Source organism: Cotesia typhae, unplaced genomic scaffold (assembly GCF_013202065.1).
Source record: "Cotesia typhae breed Kobodo isofemale line unplaced genomic scaffold, CoteBio_Ctyphae scaffold_152, whole genome shotgun sequence".
NCBI lineage: Eukaryota > Metazoa > Arthropoda > Insecta > Hymenoptera > Braconidae > Cotesia > Cotesia typhae.
The window spans coordinates 10,973,543-10,992,985 of NW_027423776.1; the positions used below are offsets into that span (position 1 = coordinate 10,973,543).

Consider the following 19,443-nt stretch of genomic DNA (forward strand, 5'->3'; position numbering starts at 1 on the left):
TGCTCAGCTTTAGTACTAAAATAATTATTTTTTAATTAGAAAAAAAGGAAAAAAAATTGATCTTTTTTTATACTTCTATTTATAATTTAAATTTAATTAAAGAAATATTCATTATTTATAACGAAAAAAAAATTTCAACGACACTAATAAATTTTATTTAATAAAAATAAAATTTCAGGTAAATATGAATCATGCATAAATATCAATTAAAGCTAATTGCTGACGGATAGTAAGCGAAATTCATTGGGATATAAATAAAAAATCATATACGATACGAATAATGGTGACAGGAGTGAGGACTTTGTATACGTATAAATTAAATATAAATTTAAAATACATATATGACTGTTACATGTATATCTGACATATATAATAGATTAACAATGATGCTAAATTCTTGATTTTTTATTTAAATCAATATTTTTCTTAGCTTCAATATTTTATGCAGAAAAATAATAATATAAAAAATTATTTAAAATATTGAATTTTACAAATAACAATAAAAGTTGTCATAAAAATTCCACGTTAGAATGATGGGGGTGTGAGGGTGAGAATAAGTCTCATAAGTAAGAGACGTACCTGGAAATCCGGGTGTCGGTGAGTCAACATCCAAGGAGCTAGCACCGCCGCCCTCACTGAGTAGGATTCCGGAATCGAAGGAAGACGACATTGATCGTTTTTGTTTACCGGCTCCTCCTCCACGTGCACCTCCACTTCCTCCTCATCCACTTTCTCACTCCAAAACTTAAATATCCTGTTACTCAAGTTATTTCTACCGACGACGCTAAACACGTTAAAATTCACACCTCAATTTACAATTTTTTATTCAAATTAAATCCTTGCATGTAACAAGATTAATTGCGAAAGCCTAGTATCGCTTTGCGAAGCTATTCTAGAAGCGTCTAAGGGTGAAATGTGCAAAAACAATATTTATATTAAAAATAAAAAATTTAATATTGAAAAAGGTGTTGATTTAAATATTAAAGTTTTAAAGCCAATAGATTGCTACCCACTAATTAAATTGACCTGCGTACGGTCAGATAACTACTACTATTATTATTATTAAATTATTAAGTTAATTATATTAGTTAGCTAGGCTAATAACAGCAAGCTAGGCTACTGAATTATTATCGGGAGATCAAGGATGTGGGAGGAACTTTTAACCCTCGCGTGATCTACAAGTTTGCCTGATGCTAATGCATATTGATAAATATTTGCGGTGTAATTTTCGGTACGCGGACTCATCATTTTCATCAACGTTTATGTGTCATATATTTTGATTATGAGCCATGAAATATCATCAATATTCATTTAGAACATTGCTATCAGTTGATTTAGAGTCGAGGATCAGTTCAGGAGTCTGTCAATATTGTAAATTCATTTACTTTCAGTTTGTATGCTATTGATTAGATGTTATGTTTACAGATGTTATAATGTTTGCAATAATAATAACAATAATTCTTTTATTGCTTTAAATTATTTTTTTTTTTTTAATTTACTAAATTTAAAAATTTTAATTAAAAAAAAATGTGCAAAATAAAAAAAATTTTTTTTGTTAAAATTGATTGAAAAAAAAAAAAAAAATTACAGCTATTTACAATGCATTTAATTATGTAAGAATATTTTGTCTAATTAATATGAAAAATTTTGAATTTTTTATATTTTATACAAAAAAATAATTAAATAAAATCGAAAAAATTTTTTATTTACAATTTTATAATACATGTAAGAGGTTGAGGCAATGAGCAGAGAGTATGTGTTGACACGCGAGTACAGTTTTAATTTCACATTTTGATAAAAATATATAATAAAAAATAACTTGTTGATAGACTTTGAAATGCAATATTATTCTCTGTATGTCAATATTTCGATTACTTCGTTTAATAACGAAATTAACAAAATATAATTACGATATAGCAAAGCTTTAAATGAAAACCGTACAAAATAAAACTAAAAATTCAAGCATTGAAGAGTACCTTACTTTAACATTTGCAACGAGTGTAGGAATATTTATACCTCTATTTTTTTCGAAAATTGACCTTCAAAAAAGCGATTTATAGGATGGAGAATAGAGAAAAAATTTCAATTTACAAATCAGGTCACAGGATGATTTTCCGCCCCCACCTGGTGAACGTTGGCGAAACCGCATAACTCGATCGAATGGGAGCGATATACGCCCGTACGGATGAAATAGATTCCTAACTTGATATATATGTTTGCATTATTATCAAGCACCACGATATTGCGAGGATCGCTGTTTACGTTTTATTTGTGTGCAGAGTACAAAAGTATCCGTGCTGCATATAATATGGGTGCCTGTCTAATATGAAATATTCTGTCGTATTAATGTTCAACAAATATTCCGAGGTACGCTGACTCTGTTCTGTTGATATTCGCGGTACGTTTCAACCACTCGCAATACGATTAATCTCATTTTTATTGCTATACAACCGAATTATTTACATTTTTTCATTATTAAATACCAATGGTAGATAAAAATAATAATGATCAATATCGTTTTTACAAAGTTCAATTTTACTTCTCTTTAATATCATCATCAACCATAAAATAAAAATTAAGGTTAACAATTTTAATTTAATTTTTTTATTTTTCAAATTATTCAAATTAACTTTTAGATTTTTTAATCTTCAAAAAATCTCAATAAACACAAAAGGGCTGATTTTTTTTTAATATGGTTAGATCGAATTTTTAGTATGTACTTTACTCTAATAATTACCACAAGTCCGATAATTATTGAATAATTAAAACAAAAGTTATAAATAAATTTTTCTTAGTTTTTTCAAAATTTTTTTAAAATATCTTAAACTCAACAAAAATTGAGAAAAAAAATTTTTTTTTGCTTGATAATAATTTATTCCATAATAATAAATGCTTTATAAATTTTTTAAAAATTATTTTTCCATAAAAATAATTTTTTTTTTTAATTAAATTTTTTTATCGTTAATTGTGAATTTTTGATGCAGCTTTGACGAGCTCTATAACTTAAACTAATTGTCGAATTAAAAAATTTTTGAAACAAAATTTATCAGAAATTAAATGCTTCACAATTTTGAATCATCAAAATTTTCTGTAACTTCAATATGTTTCGAGTTATTTAAAAAAACTCCGAAATTTATCAATTTTTTTCGGCTATTATCTATTTTCCAGTTTATCGCGGAAAATTTAGCGAGTTTTAATAAAAAAAGAGGAGCAATATGCAGCGAGTAATTAAATTCCCTTGTAAATAAATTACAAACAAAATCCCGTTAAAGGCCATCTCTATAATTAAATAATTTAAAAAGTGAAGTAGAGGGAAACCGAGATGGAGAAGGAGAATGAGAAGCCGAGCTTGCACTCGATGTAAATGGGTTAGGGGCAAAAATACTCTGAATTCAGTGAGCCAAATGGAAATCGATCGTCGTTTCGTGGAGCGTCAACTCAAGTGAGACCGGAACCAAAATCAGAGTCGAGAGTATACTAGTGCTGTAAGAGCTGCAACAGAACAAGTATCCGCTTAGACAGACCCACTAGACACCCAACACCTAGCTCCGTCTTTTCTGGTTGGGAGTTTAAACTCCCGCTGCACGTCCTTGCAGATGTGTGTGGGTGTGCGTGGGTGCTCACGATCTCTCGAGACCAGTAGTACAGGCAACCGTACGGACAAACTTATCCCACGTTCTTGTTCAGTAAAAGCACATTGTACTAAGAGGAAGCGGCGAATCTCGAACAAAATTCGCCATCGCCTGTTGATAAAAAAATCCCTTGAGATTTTTACTCACGCTCGCCTACTCTTCTTCTATTTCTGTTTTTATACATCCATATATTGTAGCTATATATTGACAAACTTTTAGTGTGCATTTATTTTTAGACAATTTTTCCTCCACGGATTTTTTTATTTGTTTGTATAGAAGTTTGCATTATATATTTATTCCTATCAATTCAATACACTTTTTTTTTTTAAGACATGCGTCATTTTATTATTTATAAAGCGAAATGATATTAAAAATTTATAATGAGGCTAGGGACAGATAAAAATTTTTTTGTTCTGATAAATTGACATTCTTCAATAAAATAATTTTTATTTTTTTTTTAAATCTTAAACTAAATTATTTTTTTAATTATTAGGTAACAATGAATTTTTAAATTAACAAATTATTAAAAAATAAATGAATGAATATTTTCATTAGTGGAGCCGCTACTTTGTTAATTTTGAATAAATTTAAACATGAAAGTATCTAAGAAATTAATTGAATTTACGTTGTTAATAAAGCTAACCACGATTAATTGACCATTGAAAATTTAATGAACAATTGTCGGTACCAAACAATTCAATTGTATAAATATTTCCATTGTAAGTCACAAGTTAAATTATATTATACTTCATCACGAGAATATTTCAATAGAGTTAACCGAAGTTATTCTCATCATCTTCAAAGCTTAACTTTTGAAAATTAATTTTATTGTAATTATTAAATTATAGAAATTTGAAAAATGCTCAAATAATAATAATAATTAGCAACTTTTTAGTCACTATGTGACTGTTTGACTAAATTTGACTAAAAAAACCGATTTTATCATATGATGACTATCCTGGAAATAAAATTTTTCTTATTCTCTCAATAATAAAGATAATAATAATAATTTTTATTCGAAAAAAAAGTAAAAGATATCTTTTCAATAAAACTAAGTGGCTAAAACTAATAAAAAAAATTTCTGTCATAAATAAATAAATTTAGCGAACAAAAGCACTAAATCGCAGAATGTAATACCCGAGTAGACAATAGAGAGTAACAATAGAACCTTATACTGTTTCAGTAGCGAATAGTAGATAAAGGCCTACACAATATCGGACTGGACATTCCGCGGTATCAAAAGCGCCTACTGGCCGGCGAACGTGTCCAGGCTTTTAAGCTCCATCGATTTTGTATGGTAGCAGTACAGCCTATGTCTGTACGTATGTTTACCAACGACACCTGCTCCAGGACACGCTGCGTGCTTCTAAATTATTTCCACCGCCCTGACCTTTTTTTATCACCTTTCTCTTGACGGCTAATGCGGGAAAGACGTCTAGTAGTCCCGACCCTTGTTACCCGACATGGCTCTTAGTCTTACTTCTGCTTCTACTCGTTCGTTAACTAAAGTATGGACTAAAAGAAGAGATTCATCCGGGAGATTATGGGGTTCTTTCACGCCCTAGATGTAACGTATAAAGTATAAGGTAAAAAATGTACTGGGTAAATTCCAGTAAAACCTAAAGTAGTTCGCTAGACTCCCAAATTGTTTAACCGAGGGTAAATTAAGTCGGCATCAGACACTCTAGAGAATACAGAATTTTATTGCGCGTTTGTGTGTTGCCAAGTACATTACGGTTTTGCCTAAAAGATAAGGAGCATAAATTTACGCAGGAAAAATTTTTGGATGCGTAAAAAAATTTTTTTTTATACTTAGAAATATTTTATTTTAATTTTTCAAGCTTTTGATAAGAAAATATCAATATCTGTCTTGATAAAAAAAATTATTTTGACTGCTGAAAAAATTTTTGAAGCTAGAAAATTATTTTGAAGTTGAATATTAAATTTTTTTGATATGTAAATTAATATTTATCAAGAGAAGCAAATTTTAAAGGACATATTTTTCTTCAATCGAGAAATTTTTTATGTTTAGAGGATATGTGTTTCCAGATACGAGATTACACGGCAGGAAATTACTCGCGGATTTAATCCGTCACGTCTCAGTCGTATGCACGTCACGAATAACTTTATTTTCTGGGTAGAATTCCTGGATTTATACCAAGTTTTTCGGGCACGTGTTATTACATGCTCTTTTAATTTATTAAACAGTTACGTGGTTCTCGGAAATAGAAATATTATGAAAAATTTATCAATTTAATTAGAATATTAAATTTTTATAAAATATTTGAATAAAAATTTTAACACTTTGCTTTAAAATTCACAAAAAAATAAAGAATATTCGAACAATTTAATGAAAAATAAATTTTTTAATCGATTATTAATTACATTTACGACTCTTAAATTTTATTTCTTGATTCAAAAATAATTTTCTATACTTAGACATTAAAATTTTTGGTGAAAAAAGCAAAATTTTAGACTTTAAATTCAATTTTTTAATGAAATGAAAAAAATTTTTTATGGATATTAAATGTGTACTTTATAAAAGTTTTTAAGCAAATAAAAAAAAAAATTCTATAATTACAAGCTTGTTCTCGACACTTTGAACTTTATGACATTTTCACCGCAAGAATTTCCCAGAGGTCAATAGGGTATACCAAAAAAAAAAATTTATTTTTATTATTAGAGAGGAAAGAATTAAAGTTTCTTTAATTTCAATTATTCTGACAATTTTTAAAGTCCAATAAGTAAATTTTGTAAAATTTAAAAGAATTTATTAAATTCTCGCCAGCGAGTGGATAAAAAATTTAATGCTTAAAGTGGCCGGTTAATACTTAATGCGATTCATGAATCGATAAGTGTGTTATCAACTATTAAAACGCGGAGAAAGAAGCTCCAGCTGGGATGAAACTGGAGCAAAAATATTCCGCACCCAACGGATGCACGGACGCGCGATTATTCCTCAAAGGGCGACGCGAGTTCCAGGGCAAGCACGCTATTATGAATTTGAAAACAAATTTAATATACGAATAAACAACTAATAATAATAATAATAATAGAGTCAGAATAAAATGAAGAATATTAATATTAAATATTAAATAGAGAGTGAGCCGGCTAAAAAGTCAGCAGACAACAGTCGATGTCCTGGCCAGAATCAACAGTTTGCTCTATCGATTGGCCGCGTGTCCATATGCTGCTGGGCTGAACTCATCACTCAAGTTTTTCCCAGGGTCTCTTAGGAGATTTTTCCCAGGCTTATAAGTACTGTCCGCTAAATTGCTGAGAGGTAGCTATTAACTTGCAAAACTGTCTGTCTTATTTTGGCTCAATTTTAAATATTTACACTTTTTGTCTTCAATAATTTTTTTTTTAATTTCTTTATTAAGGTTTGTAACAATTTTAGAAGAGTATATTTAATTTTTTTTTGTTTCTAAAATATTAATAAACAGGAAAATAATTTATTTATTAAAAGAAAATTAATTTTAGAATTTTTTTTCAATGATTAAAAAATAAATTCATTTGAGCTTTTATTTAAAATTGAAGGAAATTAATCAAAACATTTTTATTCAATATAGAATTTATAAAATTTTCGTTAAAAAAAAATAATATAATTAATTTCAAAAATTTTAATTAAATTTTAAAAGTAAAAATATTTTTTTAATTAATTTTTTTTTTCTTTTATAAAAAGTTTTAACATTAATAAAATTAATTTTATAAATTATGATTGAAATTTGTTTCAAAAATAATAAAAAATAAAAATTATTTTTACGATCAAATCAAATTGATGAAAAAAATTTTGAAACAATTTTCAGATAATGGAGCAAAAAAAGAATTCCAATTAATTAAATGCTCGATATTAATGCACCATAAGGTTTATTTCATTGAATTGAATGAATAAATTGGATAAAAATAAACTGACATTCGATTTATCATTTTATTATATTATATATGTTTCGTTTGTTTATTTATTTACACGAAACAAATATGAAACCATCGAGTAATTGAGTTTATTCGAGTATACACATTCTCTATATGTTTAAATCAATAAATTTTACTGGAGGCAACATTTCACCGTTTCGTTCTCTCACCCTCCAGTTACATCGCGTATTATATATAAACATACATATGAGTAGACATATGTGTCGGAGGACACCCACAAGTGGTTTACAATTTCCTGAGCGCGTCAACTTGCACCGCGTCAGAGCAGAACCTAGTGAAACTATTTGTTATCTCGAAATAACGGCGTGGTGATTTATGGACTGATGCGAGAGGCGAGGAGTGAAATTAGTTCTGATAAGTTATTATTATACTGATTAATTAATGTGAACAAGTTTATTAAATTAAGTCGCCAGTAGTTGAATTAGTTTTTTTAGAATTTTAGAAATCTTTCAAAATTTTTGCAGATTTTATTTTTTTTTAGTTAAAAAAATCCAAAGTTTTTTATTTTTTGGGATTTTTTCGCTAATTTTAACTTAAAATAATCCTAAGAAAGTAAAAAAAATTTAATAAGCAATTTTTTAAACTTTTTAAATGACAAAAATATTTTTTAAAAGTCTGATTTTGTACTTCAAGCTTCTACAAAGCTCAAAAATCAATTAACTAATTAATTTTCGTTGATTTTAAGCTTAAAAATTTTTTTACTATTCAATTTTTATCAAATAAAAAATATTATTTAATGTGTATAAATTATAAATTGCAAAAAAAAAAAATTTCTACGTTCTAAAAATTATAAAAAAATCACAGTCTCTCAACAGACGACCCACAAAACGTTAATCAAACTCGCCAGTAGTTAATTTAAAATCCTTTTACTAAAAACAAATCAAAAACCATCTGTATCTCTTTGATCTCCAAAATTACCCATTTAAACCTCCCCTTTAAACTTTCATTAAAAAAAAAAAAAAAATCCTCAAACATTGATTCCGTTTTTAATAGCTGTCTTTGATACCGAGAAAATGGAACGTTCATAAATTGTCAAATATTAAATACTAAGCAGCGAAAAACTAATGACAAAACAGGATATTTAATAAAAGTTATTAAAGCCGATCAAGTGTGTTTAGAAGCTTAACGATTTTGCCGATGCTTGGTGATCTATTTATACGCTGAAGCTGCTACCTGTTGGCTGCGTTGCAGCGAGTACACATACAAAATGTAGCGAGTAGTGTCGGTTGTGTTAGTATCAGCAGAGCAGCACAGACGGCGATACGAAGAGAGAACACGTTGGGATCGAGGAGAGAATTAGGTCAGGGTGGAAGTGGGTCAGCGCAAACCGAGTCACAGTAATATCTAAGCCCTCCTCTTTGGAGTGACCCCCCCCCCGCCCCTCGAGCAGTCCTTCACTTTTGTTACTCGTTACTCATAAAGAAAAATAGAAAATGTATAAATAAATAAATAATAATAACAGTGATCAATAATGATGCAGAAGATGGAAATGGTAAATAGGACGGGGACTTGCCTTTTTTTGTTTATTTTGGAGTAAATATTGGTGAGCTCTCGGCTATTTACGGCAAACTAGAGGGAAAAGATTAATGAAAGCTGACAGACTAAAACGGAAGGTCAGATGATATTTATCTCAAGATCGTATTTATGCGGACGGGCTTTCAGACACGGAATAAGAAGATTAGGGTTGATTGTCACTGTCGGGGATCAATTTTATTATTTTTGGGTTCTTTTTTTTTTAGCTTTGATGTTTGAGGGAAAATTTTAAGCTCTGAATTTTTTACGAATCTTAAAAATTTAAGCTAGATTTAAAAAAATTTTTTTTGAACTTTATATTGATTTTTTGGCTTAGAAATGAGACAAAAAAAATTATTAAAATTTATTTTATTCAATAATCCTTTAAAAAATAATAAATAAAATTTTTATTTGGCAATATTTATAATTTTACAACTCTCAAGTGTCCGTCAATTGGGTGTTGCCCTAGCGATCACTAAAAAAACGAAGTAACTTCCCTATAACTTTAATCGCGCTAATAAAAAGGCGGGTTAATCGCTGGAAAGTAATGGAGCTGTAAGGAGTTAGAAATTTTTTAACGACAACTTGCTAGAGAAGTTACACTCGGTTTTACGATCGGATAATGGTGAATTTGCCTAATGGCGGAAGAGATAACGCCAAGTGTTTATTCACAAATATAACAATAAATCTGAATGTGTATATAATGTCATGCTAATGTTAATATATCGTGTAATGTATAATAAATTTTGTAGGTGGGAAAAGAAACTTAGTCCCTAAACTTTTATTTCAATCACAAGATTAATCATTGGGGACGTTGAGGCAACTTCTGAGCCCGAAAATTCTAAAATACTTCTCACTTTATTCAGCCCCTAACTTTGAGTTACGATAAATCATCGGATTCAACTCACTGAAAACTTGAATTACGGAATAATAATTTATATTATAACTTTTTGTTTTTAATTTCTTTATCTTGTTGTACTGCAAAAAAATTCGATAACTTTTTTTTTTAAACAAACTTGTAGAAGAATTTATTACATTTTTTAATTTAATTAGAAACAATTTATTTACTTATTAAATGTAAGCGATAATTTTTTAATTTTTAATGAACATTTTCTTAAAAATTGCAAAATTTTTTTTTTAATTTTTATAAGCAAAATTTTTTTATAAATTCTCTCTATAATAATTTATTGTTATTATTTTTTTACCTCAAAATTTATCAACAAGACTTTAAAATCAAATGATATTTATAAAAATTTATTTTAACGCTCCAAAGTCAAATTTTATAAAAATATAATTAATATTTATAAAATTTAACTTTAAATTTTGGAGTATTTTTAAATAATTTTGCATTTAAAATTTTTTTCAGCTGAATAAAAATTTATTTTCTGTAATTATTTAAAAAATAATTATTTTAATTTTATTAAAACTAAATTTCTTTAAGTAGACACTAAAATAAAAATAACTATAAAATTCAAGCTCATTAAAAAGCAAACGAGCGATCCCGCGGTGAAAAACTTAACCAGAGATGATAGAAGAAAAACACCTAGAAGAGAACAATTAGGCGGTTCCTTAACAGAAGCCGGCAGTTGCACACGACGAGGGGAAGGGGTTGCGGGTGACGTGATAGAAAGTAAAGCCGCGTTCGCGGTAGCGAGCGGAGACAGAGCAGGGGCACAGAACACCAGATACTGCCACCTGTTGCGATAAAACGGTTTTTACCCCCTGTGGTCGTCAGCCACTCAATATCTGGGAGTTAAGGTGCCAAATACTTAGTCTCATAAATAAATATACGGTCTATTACGATTGATTTCTCGTGTTCGACGTCTTGTAACTCTGATCAAAATCCCCAACTCAACTCCCTTATTCCTTTATTTTTTTTTCTTTATTTTTTTTAGCTCCTGTTTGCGAGAAAATACAACTTTATTGCCCATATAGATCGTAAGTCCTGTTATTTAATATCACTTAAGTGATTACAGGAACTTCTACGCCCGTATTATCGCTCTTTATCTTCTATTCGCGTTTTAGTTTTATTTCCTTCATTTTATTCATTTGTTTATGCGTAATACTTATTTTTTATCTTATACGAGAAATTTATTTCCTTTTTTCCATTATTTTTTATCACTTATCACCGTAAAATTTTTATTATTGCTGTTATTTGAGAGATGAAGCATTAATTACAATTATTACAAACTTTAGTTTTTTGAAAAAAAATTAAGAGCTGATTTTATTAAAAAAAAAAATTTTTTTTTATGAAATAAAATTAATAAAATCAATTTTTAAAAAGTCAAAGTTCGTAAAAAAAAATTTCGCTTCATTAAAATTAAGTCTAAAAAGAGAAATCAAACGCCGTAAAAATGGCCGAGTCTATTTCTTCTTCAACCTTCAGAAAAAAAAATTTTTTTTCCGAAATTTTTATAATTTAAAGGAAAAAAAAATATAAAACTCATGTTAAATAAAATAAAATAATATTTGAAGAGTACTAATATTTTTAATTACTTTCAAATTACACATTTGCTTTGAAAAATGATAATTTTTTTAATTTAAGTTGAATTTTAATTTAAAAAAAATGATAAAACTGGTTTTTATTATATTAGTAAAATTTTTATTTAAAAATAATAATAATACAGGGGAAAATAATGAGACGATTAAAATATACACAGAAAAAAAAAATTTCTTGAGCCAAGAAAATTGTAAGGAAGACCGAAATTATTTTGGAGCAAGAAGAAATTTTCTTGGCTTAAAAAAATTTAACTTCGTTCAAGAAATTTTAACTTCATTCAAGAAATTTTTAATCTTCCTTAAGATTTTCTTGATTTAAGAAAATTTACGCTTGACTCAAGACTTTCTTTCTTTCTGTGTATATGAAAAGAGAATTAAAACAACAATGAGATCGAGGATTTAAATATAAAACGTTTTTCAATAATGAATTATTCATAGGCATTTATAATTTGCAGGTAAATTAAACCCGTACGCCCGATAGATTTTAAATATTCTCCCGTTTAAAAAAAAAAAAAAAAAAAAAAAACGATAATGATTATACCATGACGGATCAGATAGAAGGAAAGACTATAAGTATGTCGATCGCTGAACGATGAGCGGCTTTTTAGAGCGTGCAAATTATTTTTCCATCGACGTTTTTTACATCGCAATCATCCTTTGCTTGTCTCCCTAATTCATTTTTTTAGAATTTGTCATCCACCCCCGCCTAGATTTCTAATATCTGTTAGACTATACCATTTTAGAAACAATTCTAAAATTGAGTCCAGTTAGTGTTTTTAAATTTCCGGAGTTTAAATAGAAAACTTTTTAATTAACACTTTTTTGTTAAGATCTTTTGTTGCTCTTATCAAGCTTTGAAGGAAAATTCTCCAGCTTGTTCTGATTCATCGGCTCCGCTAACAGGGTCATACTATATCAATACAATACCGTTTCTATATATATATATATATATATATATATATATATATATATATATATATATATATATATATTATATTATATATGTTATATTCAAAAGTATATTGAAAATTTTTATTAATAGATGTTTCATAAATAAGTTTTTCATTTTTCACTTTTATTATCGGCAATATTAATACTGTACTTACATTTATAATAAATTAATTTATTATTTTTGTACACTCACGTTTCAATTTCAAGTAAAAATATTTATTTTTCATGAAATTAATTTCGTGTCAAAATTATTTGGAATTGAGCAGTGAGAAATTTTTGTATCATTTTTCTGGAGGGTAGTTTTTTCCCGGTTCTTTTCTCGGTATTTCAATTTGTTTGGATGCTTATAAAAAATATTTTTCTTTCCTCTAGGGGATCGTTTATTTGATTTTTGTATTAGAAAAAAGATATTAATATATTAAACGAAAAATTTCTTCACTTTTTCAAAAAAAAATTTATTTTATTTGATAAAAAAATTTCAAACCAAAGAAAAATTAATTCATAAAATTTTTTAACATTAATTTTATTACAATAAATTTTTTTTTCATTCAAAATAAATTTTTTCAAGCAAGATAATTTTATAAAATACACAAAAAAAATTAATTTGATTTAAGAAAAAATTATTTAAACTCCAAAACCATTTTTTTGGCAATAAATTTTCCTTGAAAATATTTTTCTGCTTTACTTAAGATTTAAATGATTCAAAATAATTTTTCTCTTAAATCAATTTATTTTTTTTTTTGAGCTTAAATTGATTAAAAAAATTTTTTAAGTAAATTTTTCAAACTAAAAACGATTTAAAAAATTCCACACACTTTCCACAAACTTTTCAACCCCATAAAAAACCCATTTAACAATTAACAAATTACCGGGACAGGAACTTACATTAGTAAGCCCATTAAAAACAAAACCCACATATTTTTACCGCCTTGGAAAACAGCGAGTCACTCTCGAGCAATAAACCATTTTATTCCCTAATAATTACATAAATAACAACAACAATAATTAGCGTATTAATAAAAAATAAAAACAAATAATCATGCTCCCTAATTAGGATGATTTATCACAATGATTAGGGCCTTAATAATTAGAAGAGGAAAAAAAAAAAAAAAACACGTGATTGCTTAAAAAAATCCAGGCAAGCAAAAACGACAGCTAAGGCAGTAAAAAAACTGGGTAATAATAGTAGTAAGCAATAACTTACAGTAATAAGAGGTGTTTCGTTGCGATAAGAGGACTGCGGCGGATAAGCAGCCCAGTGGGTCTTGTGGATACAGAGAGCAACTATTTGCTACTGAGGGGTTGCTTTTGATATTATTAAAGGTAAGGGAGTCAAGGTAGTCGCGCATGCGTTCTCTTCTTTGTCTTCTCTAATATTAAACTCTATTTTTTCTGTATAAACTCTCTACTCGTTCTACTCTCTCCGGAATGTATTAATATGATACTATACTGGTACAGATAACTATAACGGGGAGGATTTTGCTGTCTTTGGTGTGTCTATTCTCAGCCCAAGACGAAGGGATCACGCTAAAGGGTAAGAAGTGGTAAACGAGCAGAAGAGCTCAAGAATTTCAGCACATATGTTTGAAGGGCTCTTAGCTCCCAGTTTATATTATATTTCATTTTTATAAATTTATAGAAACTTGAGATGATTTAGGAGAAAAATTCTTGGATTAAAAAATTGAATTTTTAATAATTTTATTGGCTTGAATTAAGTGGGGAAATTTTTACCGAATTAATTAGAATTTATTGAGGCCAAAAAAAATTTTTTTAGTTCAAATTTTTCATTTAATTTTTGAATTTTTCAATTAAATTGCTTGATTCAAAAATATGAAAATTAATTTGAGTCAAAAAAATTATTTTAAATAGTTTTATTATTTTTAATGAATTAAAAAAATTTATTTCTTAGTTCAAAATATTTTTCCCTACCCTTGAATCAACATAACTTTTTATCAACGTAAAAAATTAACATAATGATTGATACGGCATAATTTTATTATTTTAATTATAATTTTTATAACAAAGGTAGAAGTTATGGAAATGATGATAACAAACAAAATAGAGGAGTAGAGAGGACAAGAGGATTTCACGGAAACATTGTTAAGCTCTTTGCCCGCGCTGGCTCAAATTTAAACTGGTGTTGTTTCTCCTTCGTCTATTTTAGTTTCACTATCGGGTCAGTTTGTTTAGAGTTGAATGTTTCGCCGCTAATGTACGAGTATGTCGAGAGGCTCTGATAAAATAAAACGAGTGTCGAGAACAGTGTGCGTGTTTAATGATAATGATAATGAGAATGTCGAGATTTATTTCGATGACTTTATGATTGGGATATAATAGTTGATAATTATTCCAGATAAGCCAGGTGATAAGAGGGTGGATTAGGAATTAAATTCCGAGAAGGTAAATAGTTTTTATTTATTTTATTAAAATTCTGATAAAAAATCACGCGTGAGGCTTATTGTGTGTATGTATTTTTTTTTATTTTGTTTTTGATTGATTGGATATGTCACGGTAACATTTATGAGATTTTATAATATTTTCACTCAGTTGAAGAGTGCTTTACAAAAATATAGGGATTGATAAACTGACAAAAAAATATTTGTTTGTCATTTTAAAAAAATTGCCATTTATTTTGCGCAATTGTAACAGATTTAATTTATATTATTAAGAGAATAAGATTTTTAAAAATATCAATAGTTAAGAAAGTACAGAGCAATTTAACAAAAGTCATTATTTAATAAAATTTTTTTCTTGATTTAATTTAACTAAAAATAATTTTCTCGCTCCAGAAAATTTTTTTTTGAATTAATTAAATTTTTTTTGTACAAGAAAATTATCTAATTAAAAAAAGATTTCTATTAATTTTGAAATTTAAATATATTTTTTTATTTTTGATATTTTATATCGCCTTTTAATATTTAAAATGAAATATTTAAAAATCATAATGTCTTTTTAATTTTATCTTGGGAATAATAGTTAGTTATCTCTTGAAATTTTAATTAAAAAATAAAATCCCTTGTATTAAAAAATATGATTAGCAAATTTGAATACTAAAGTAGCCCTAAAATTTGCGTTATGGGTTTTAAATAGCCGCCGAATAAAATAAAGTTAATAAATGAGATAGGAGGGTCGGTAACTTGCTCTAACCTTATCGCAATATTATATTTATTTTTAACTTTTATAACATAATAAAAGTGTATTAAACTTTTACCGTAAAATGAAACTCGACATTATTACGGTTATTTTATTAAAAATAAAGTATTATGTAAAACAATTATTTAAATATTTAACATAAGTCTCCGTAAATCTCTGTTGAGTCGGATTTACATTACTTGATCTTTATCTGCAGATGGGAATAAAACGTTAAATATAACAATATTAATAATAATAAATTTCTAAAAACAGGAACAATGGTCCAGAAGAGTTTAAAAACTCTTAACTTTTTTAGCAAGTATATATCACAGCAGTATTTTATCCAGCATAGAACTATTTATATGTAAATGATTCAGGATGACTAGCACGTAAAATTGAAAATCTTTGCAAGCACAATATTGCTTTTATCCGTGAATAATATTATATATAATATAAATCAATCCATTTTACCCTTGACAATATTGACAATATTTTTCTTAGCGCATTTAAAAAAAGATAAATGAAAAATTACGTTCTATTTGCATGTCTTTGAGAAACTTTATCAACTAGACTATTATTATTATTGTTAGTATTATTTTGTGTTGTCTTTTTCAATAGACAGTCTCGTTTAAATGAATATGTGACACAATTTTAAATATCAATTTATGGATTATAGAATATGTAACTAATAAGTAACAAACACAACTGTCCATATATTTTACGCACATACAATTAGACTTGAAAAAAAATTTTTTTAATCAAGAAAATAATTAAAAAAAAATTTTTTTCGTCATAAATTGAGCAATAAAAATTTTTTTCTAAGTTTAAATAAATTTTACTTGTCTCTAAAATTTTTATCATTTCTTAAATAATTATAATTTTAAATTAATACAAATAATTAATGTTATCATTATTATATTTTCAAGCGTGGTTGCATCATACATGACATGGATAAAAAAGTTTGTACTTGAATTAATCTTTATCAATTTATAACAAAAATAGCATTGAAGAGCAAACACGAGCTGTTATTTTATTGAACTCTAATTAGACATCAAATATTAATATTAATTAGTAATTGACTCGTTTATTTCTATATTGATTAATCGCTTTACGGGTGGTATTAAAATTAAATTTATCTACAATAATTCCTCGTTCAATCATTGGAATCCGATTTTTTTTTTTTTTTTTTTTTTTAGAAGCTTGTAAATAATTTCAGGTAATAAAACAATGCTGTACTTTTAAAAACCACAAGATAAACATTAACTTTAAATAAACCCTCGGAAAAAAAGGTTGCGGTAATTCAACCTAAAATCCAATATCAGTTAGAATTTAAATGCAAAGCAATAAAAATTTTTATTGCCGATCAAAGTAAACGAATAATTCAAAATAACTAATAAATTACCGGGAAAGATAAAAATTTCTAGGGGTTTTTTTTATGGGGAGGTAAAATTTATATAAAAAGGTCTGCAATTTTGCACGTCAAAGATCTTCTAGCTAGAATTCAAATTAAACTATTATTATTATTATTTTCTCATTTTATCCTTAAATTGAAAAATAAATAAATGAATTAATAATAATAATAATAATAATAATAACAAATTAAAAATAAAAAAAACAATTGTTATTATTATTGTCATCGATAAATAGTTAGATAATAAAAAACAAAAAAGTGAAATTATAAAAACAGATGAATGGACGGGATGATGAGTAGACGAGGCCTTTGGCTCTATTCGCGTGTGTACAATACCTTCAGATGGATAGATACAGGAACTAGAGGGTGGATGTGTTGCTGGTGACCTAGAAGGAATAACGATTCCCTCATACTTAGCCATAGCTTCAGCCTCAAACTCATGGGGGATTTTAATAAGGGGACGGAGGCTTATTCATATCGACGGCGTAAGCTCTCTCTACCTATATATACTATATACTACACTATATACTACATTCTGTATACTGTATACTAACCGGCAGTGGTATTATATAGAGATAAAGTGCGTCTGCGCTTCCGAGCCCACCTGTAGCCCGCTACACCCCGACTCGCTCTTTAACGATCAATACATCATGAATATGTTACATGCAAATGTGCTATTTCAATCAAGCTCATTTTCATTTCAATTTATCCCGCAAAATTGTTTTTAACTTCCTTTTATCAGGCACTCCCTTCCTCTTCCCCTTTCTTCTCTCAGAACTTTTCATTCTTCTGGATACAGATAAGGGTGACAGATTTTCTTATTTTGTCGTTTTTCTCTTTTGATGTATCACAGTGCTAGTATATACAAGCTTTTGGCTTGTCGGAGATCCGGTTCGCTGGATTCAAAGCCATTAATGAGCATCGTTATTATTATTATTATTATTATTATTATTTTAAATAAAACATTTAAGATATAAAAAAATTTAACAAGATCTTTTTTTTTTTAAATTAAATTTTCTATAAATTTTTTTCGTCATTATTATTATGGTTTTTAGCGAAATTTTGCAAATTAAAAAAAATGGTGAGACCTTTCTTGTAGAGAATTAAATTCTCTATAAAAAAACAGTCTTCGTAATTTTTTTTTGTAACTTTCGATTTTTAGACAAAATGTTAACTTGATCAAAAAAAGAAAAATATATATTATTATCATTTTCTGAAGACGCATTTGCGTAGAATATTTTGTTATTGTTTCGGTTTTTGTTTGAGTGTCTGGAGTGCTTTATATAATATTTTTTTGATAAAATATCGCACCTAGACTCAATTTGTAAATAAAACTCTAGCCAGTGGGTTTGTTTTGGTTTTGGTTTTTGTTTCGGTGTCTCGATGAGTTATTTCTATTTTTTTCTATTTATTTTGGGATGAATGAATACAAAAAAAAAATACAAGTGAGGGGAAGCTTAACAAGGGGAGCGAACTGGGTCAAAGCTGAGTGTTTTCAACAAACAAAAGCTATTCAACTTCGGATCAAATATTTTCAGACGGAGATCAAAACGTCATTGAAATTTTTATTTGATACTGGATTACGTTAAATATTCAGGGTTTTGTTAGTTTTGGAAAATTGTATAGTTTGATAGAAATTTTTGTCATTATATTATTTATAAAAAATTTATTTTTGATATTTTTTTTATAGAATTTTTTTTAGACATTTTAAAATCTGGAGAAATTCTGCGTAAGATTTTTTTAATCTAAAATTTACTGATAACTATTTTACTAACTTTAAACTTTAATAAAATCGATAGAATTATGAAAAAAAAATTTTAAGCCGGCTCAAAATTGAAGTTAACCATTTCATTTATTTTTCTAAGCTTACTCGGTATTTTTTCTTTCGAAGTAATAAAAGTAATTGACTTATATTTATAATCTCAATCTGAAAGTGAAATTAATCCTTTGTAATAAAGCTTGATCAGTTTTATCAAAATAAATAATTAGAACAAGCTTTTAATTACTATAAATTGCTTGTAATTTTCAACTAACTTTATAATTAAATTAATATCGGTGCTGTTCAAATAATTACATAATCTAGTTAAATTTCCCTGGAACTAAAACATAGTTTCATTATTACGATAATTTTATTATTAGTCGGTAGAAAAAAAATTTATTAAAAACACAAAAAATTTATTTGAAATCTATAGAGTTTTTTACGGTTGTTCCGTTAAAACTATTAATCTATACACCCGATTGAATTGAAATTTTGCATCCATGTAGGAGATACATTAAGTTGATGGATAGGCTAACTTTTTTTTTTTTCTTGAATCTCCGAAGTGTAAAGCGAGGGCGTTAATGATGAGAAAAAATCGTAAAAAACTAAAT

At 27.3% G+C, this 19,443-nt stretch overlaps 2 protein-coding genes across 5 annotated transcripts in view; one reads left to right on the top strand and one right to left on the bottom strand.

The window, feature by feature from the left end:
• Rsh (Rap GTPase activating protein radish) overlaps positions 1 to 13,775 on the bottom strand; it is a 41,740-nt gene extending 27,965 nt beyond the window's left edge. Inside the window, exons 1-2 of the mRNA XM_074255840.1 lie at positions 13,735 to 13,775; positions 580 to 784 (exon numbers count right to left, since the gene is read on the bottom strand). Coding sequence (XP_074111941.1) covers positions 580 to 670 — 91 coding nt within the window. The 5' untranslated portion in view covers positions 671 to 784; positions 13,735 to 13,775. The remainder of the gene's footprint in view (positions 1 to 579; positions 785 to 13,734) is intronic.
• LOC141536110 (uncharacterized) overlaps positions 1 to 19,443 on the top strand; it is a 146,762-nt gene that overhangs the window by 97,300 nt on the left and 30,019 nt on the right. The window lies entirely within an intron of this gene.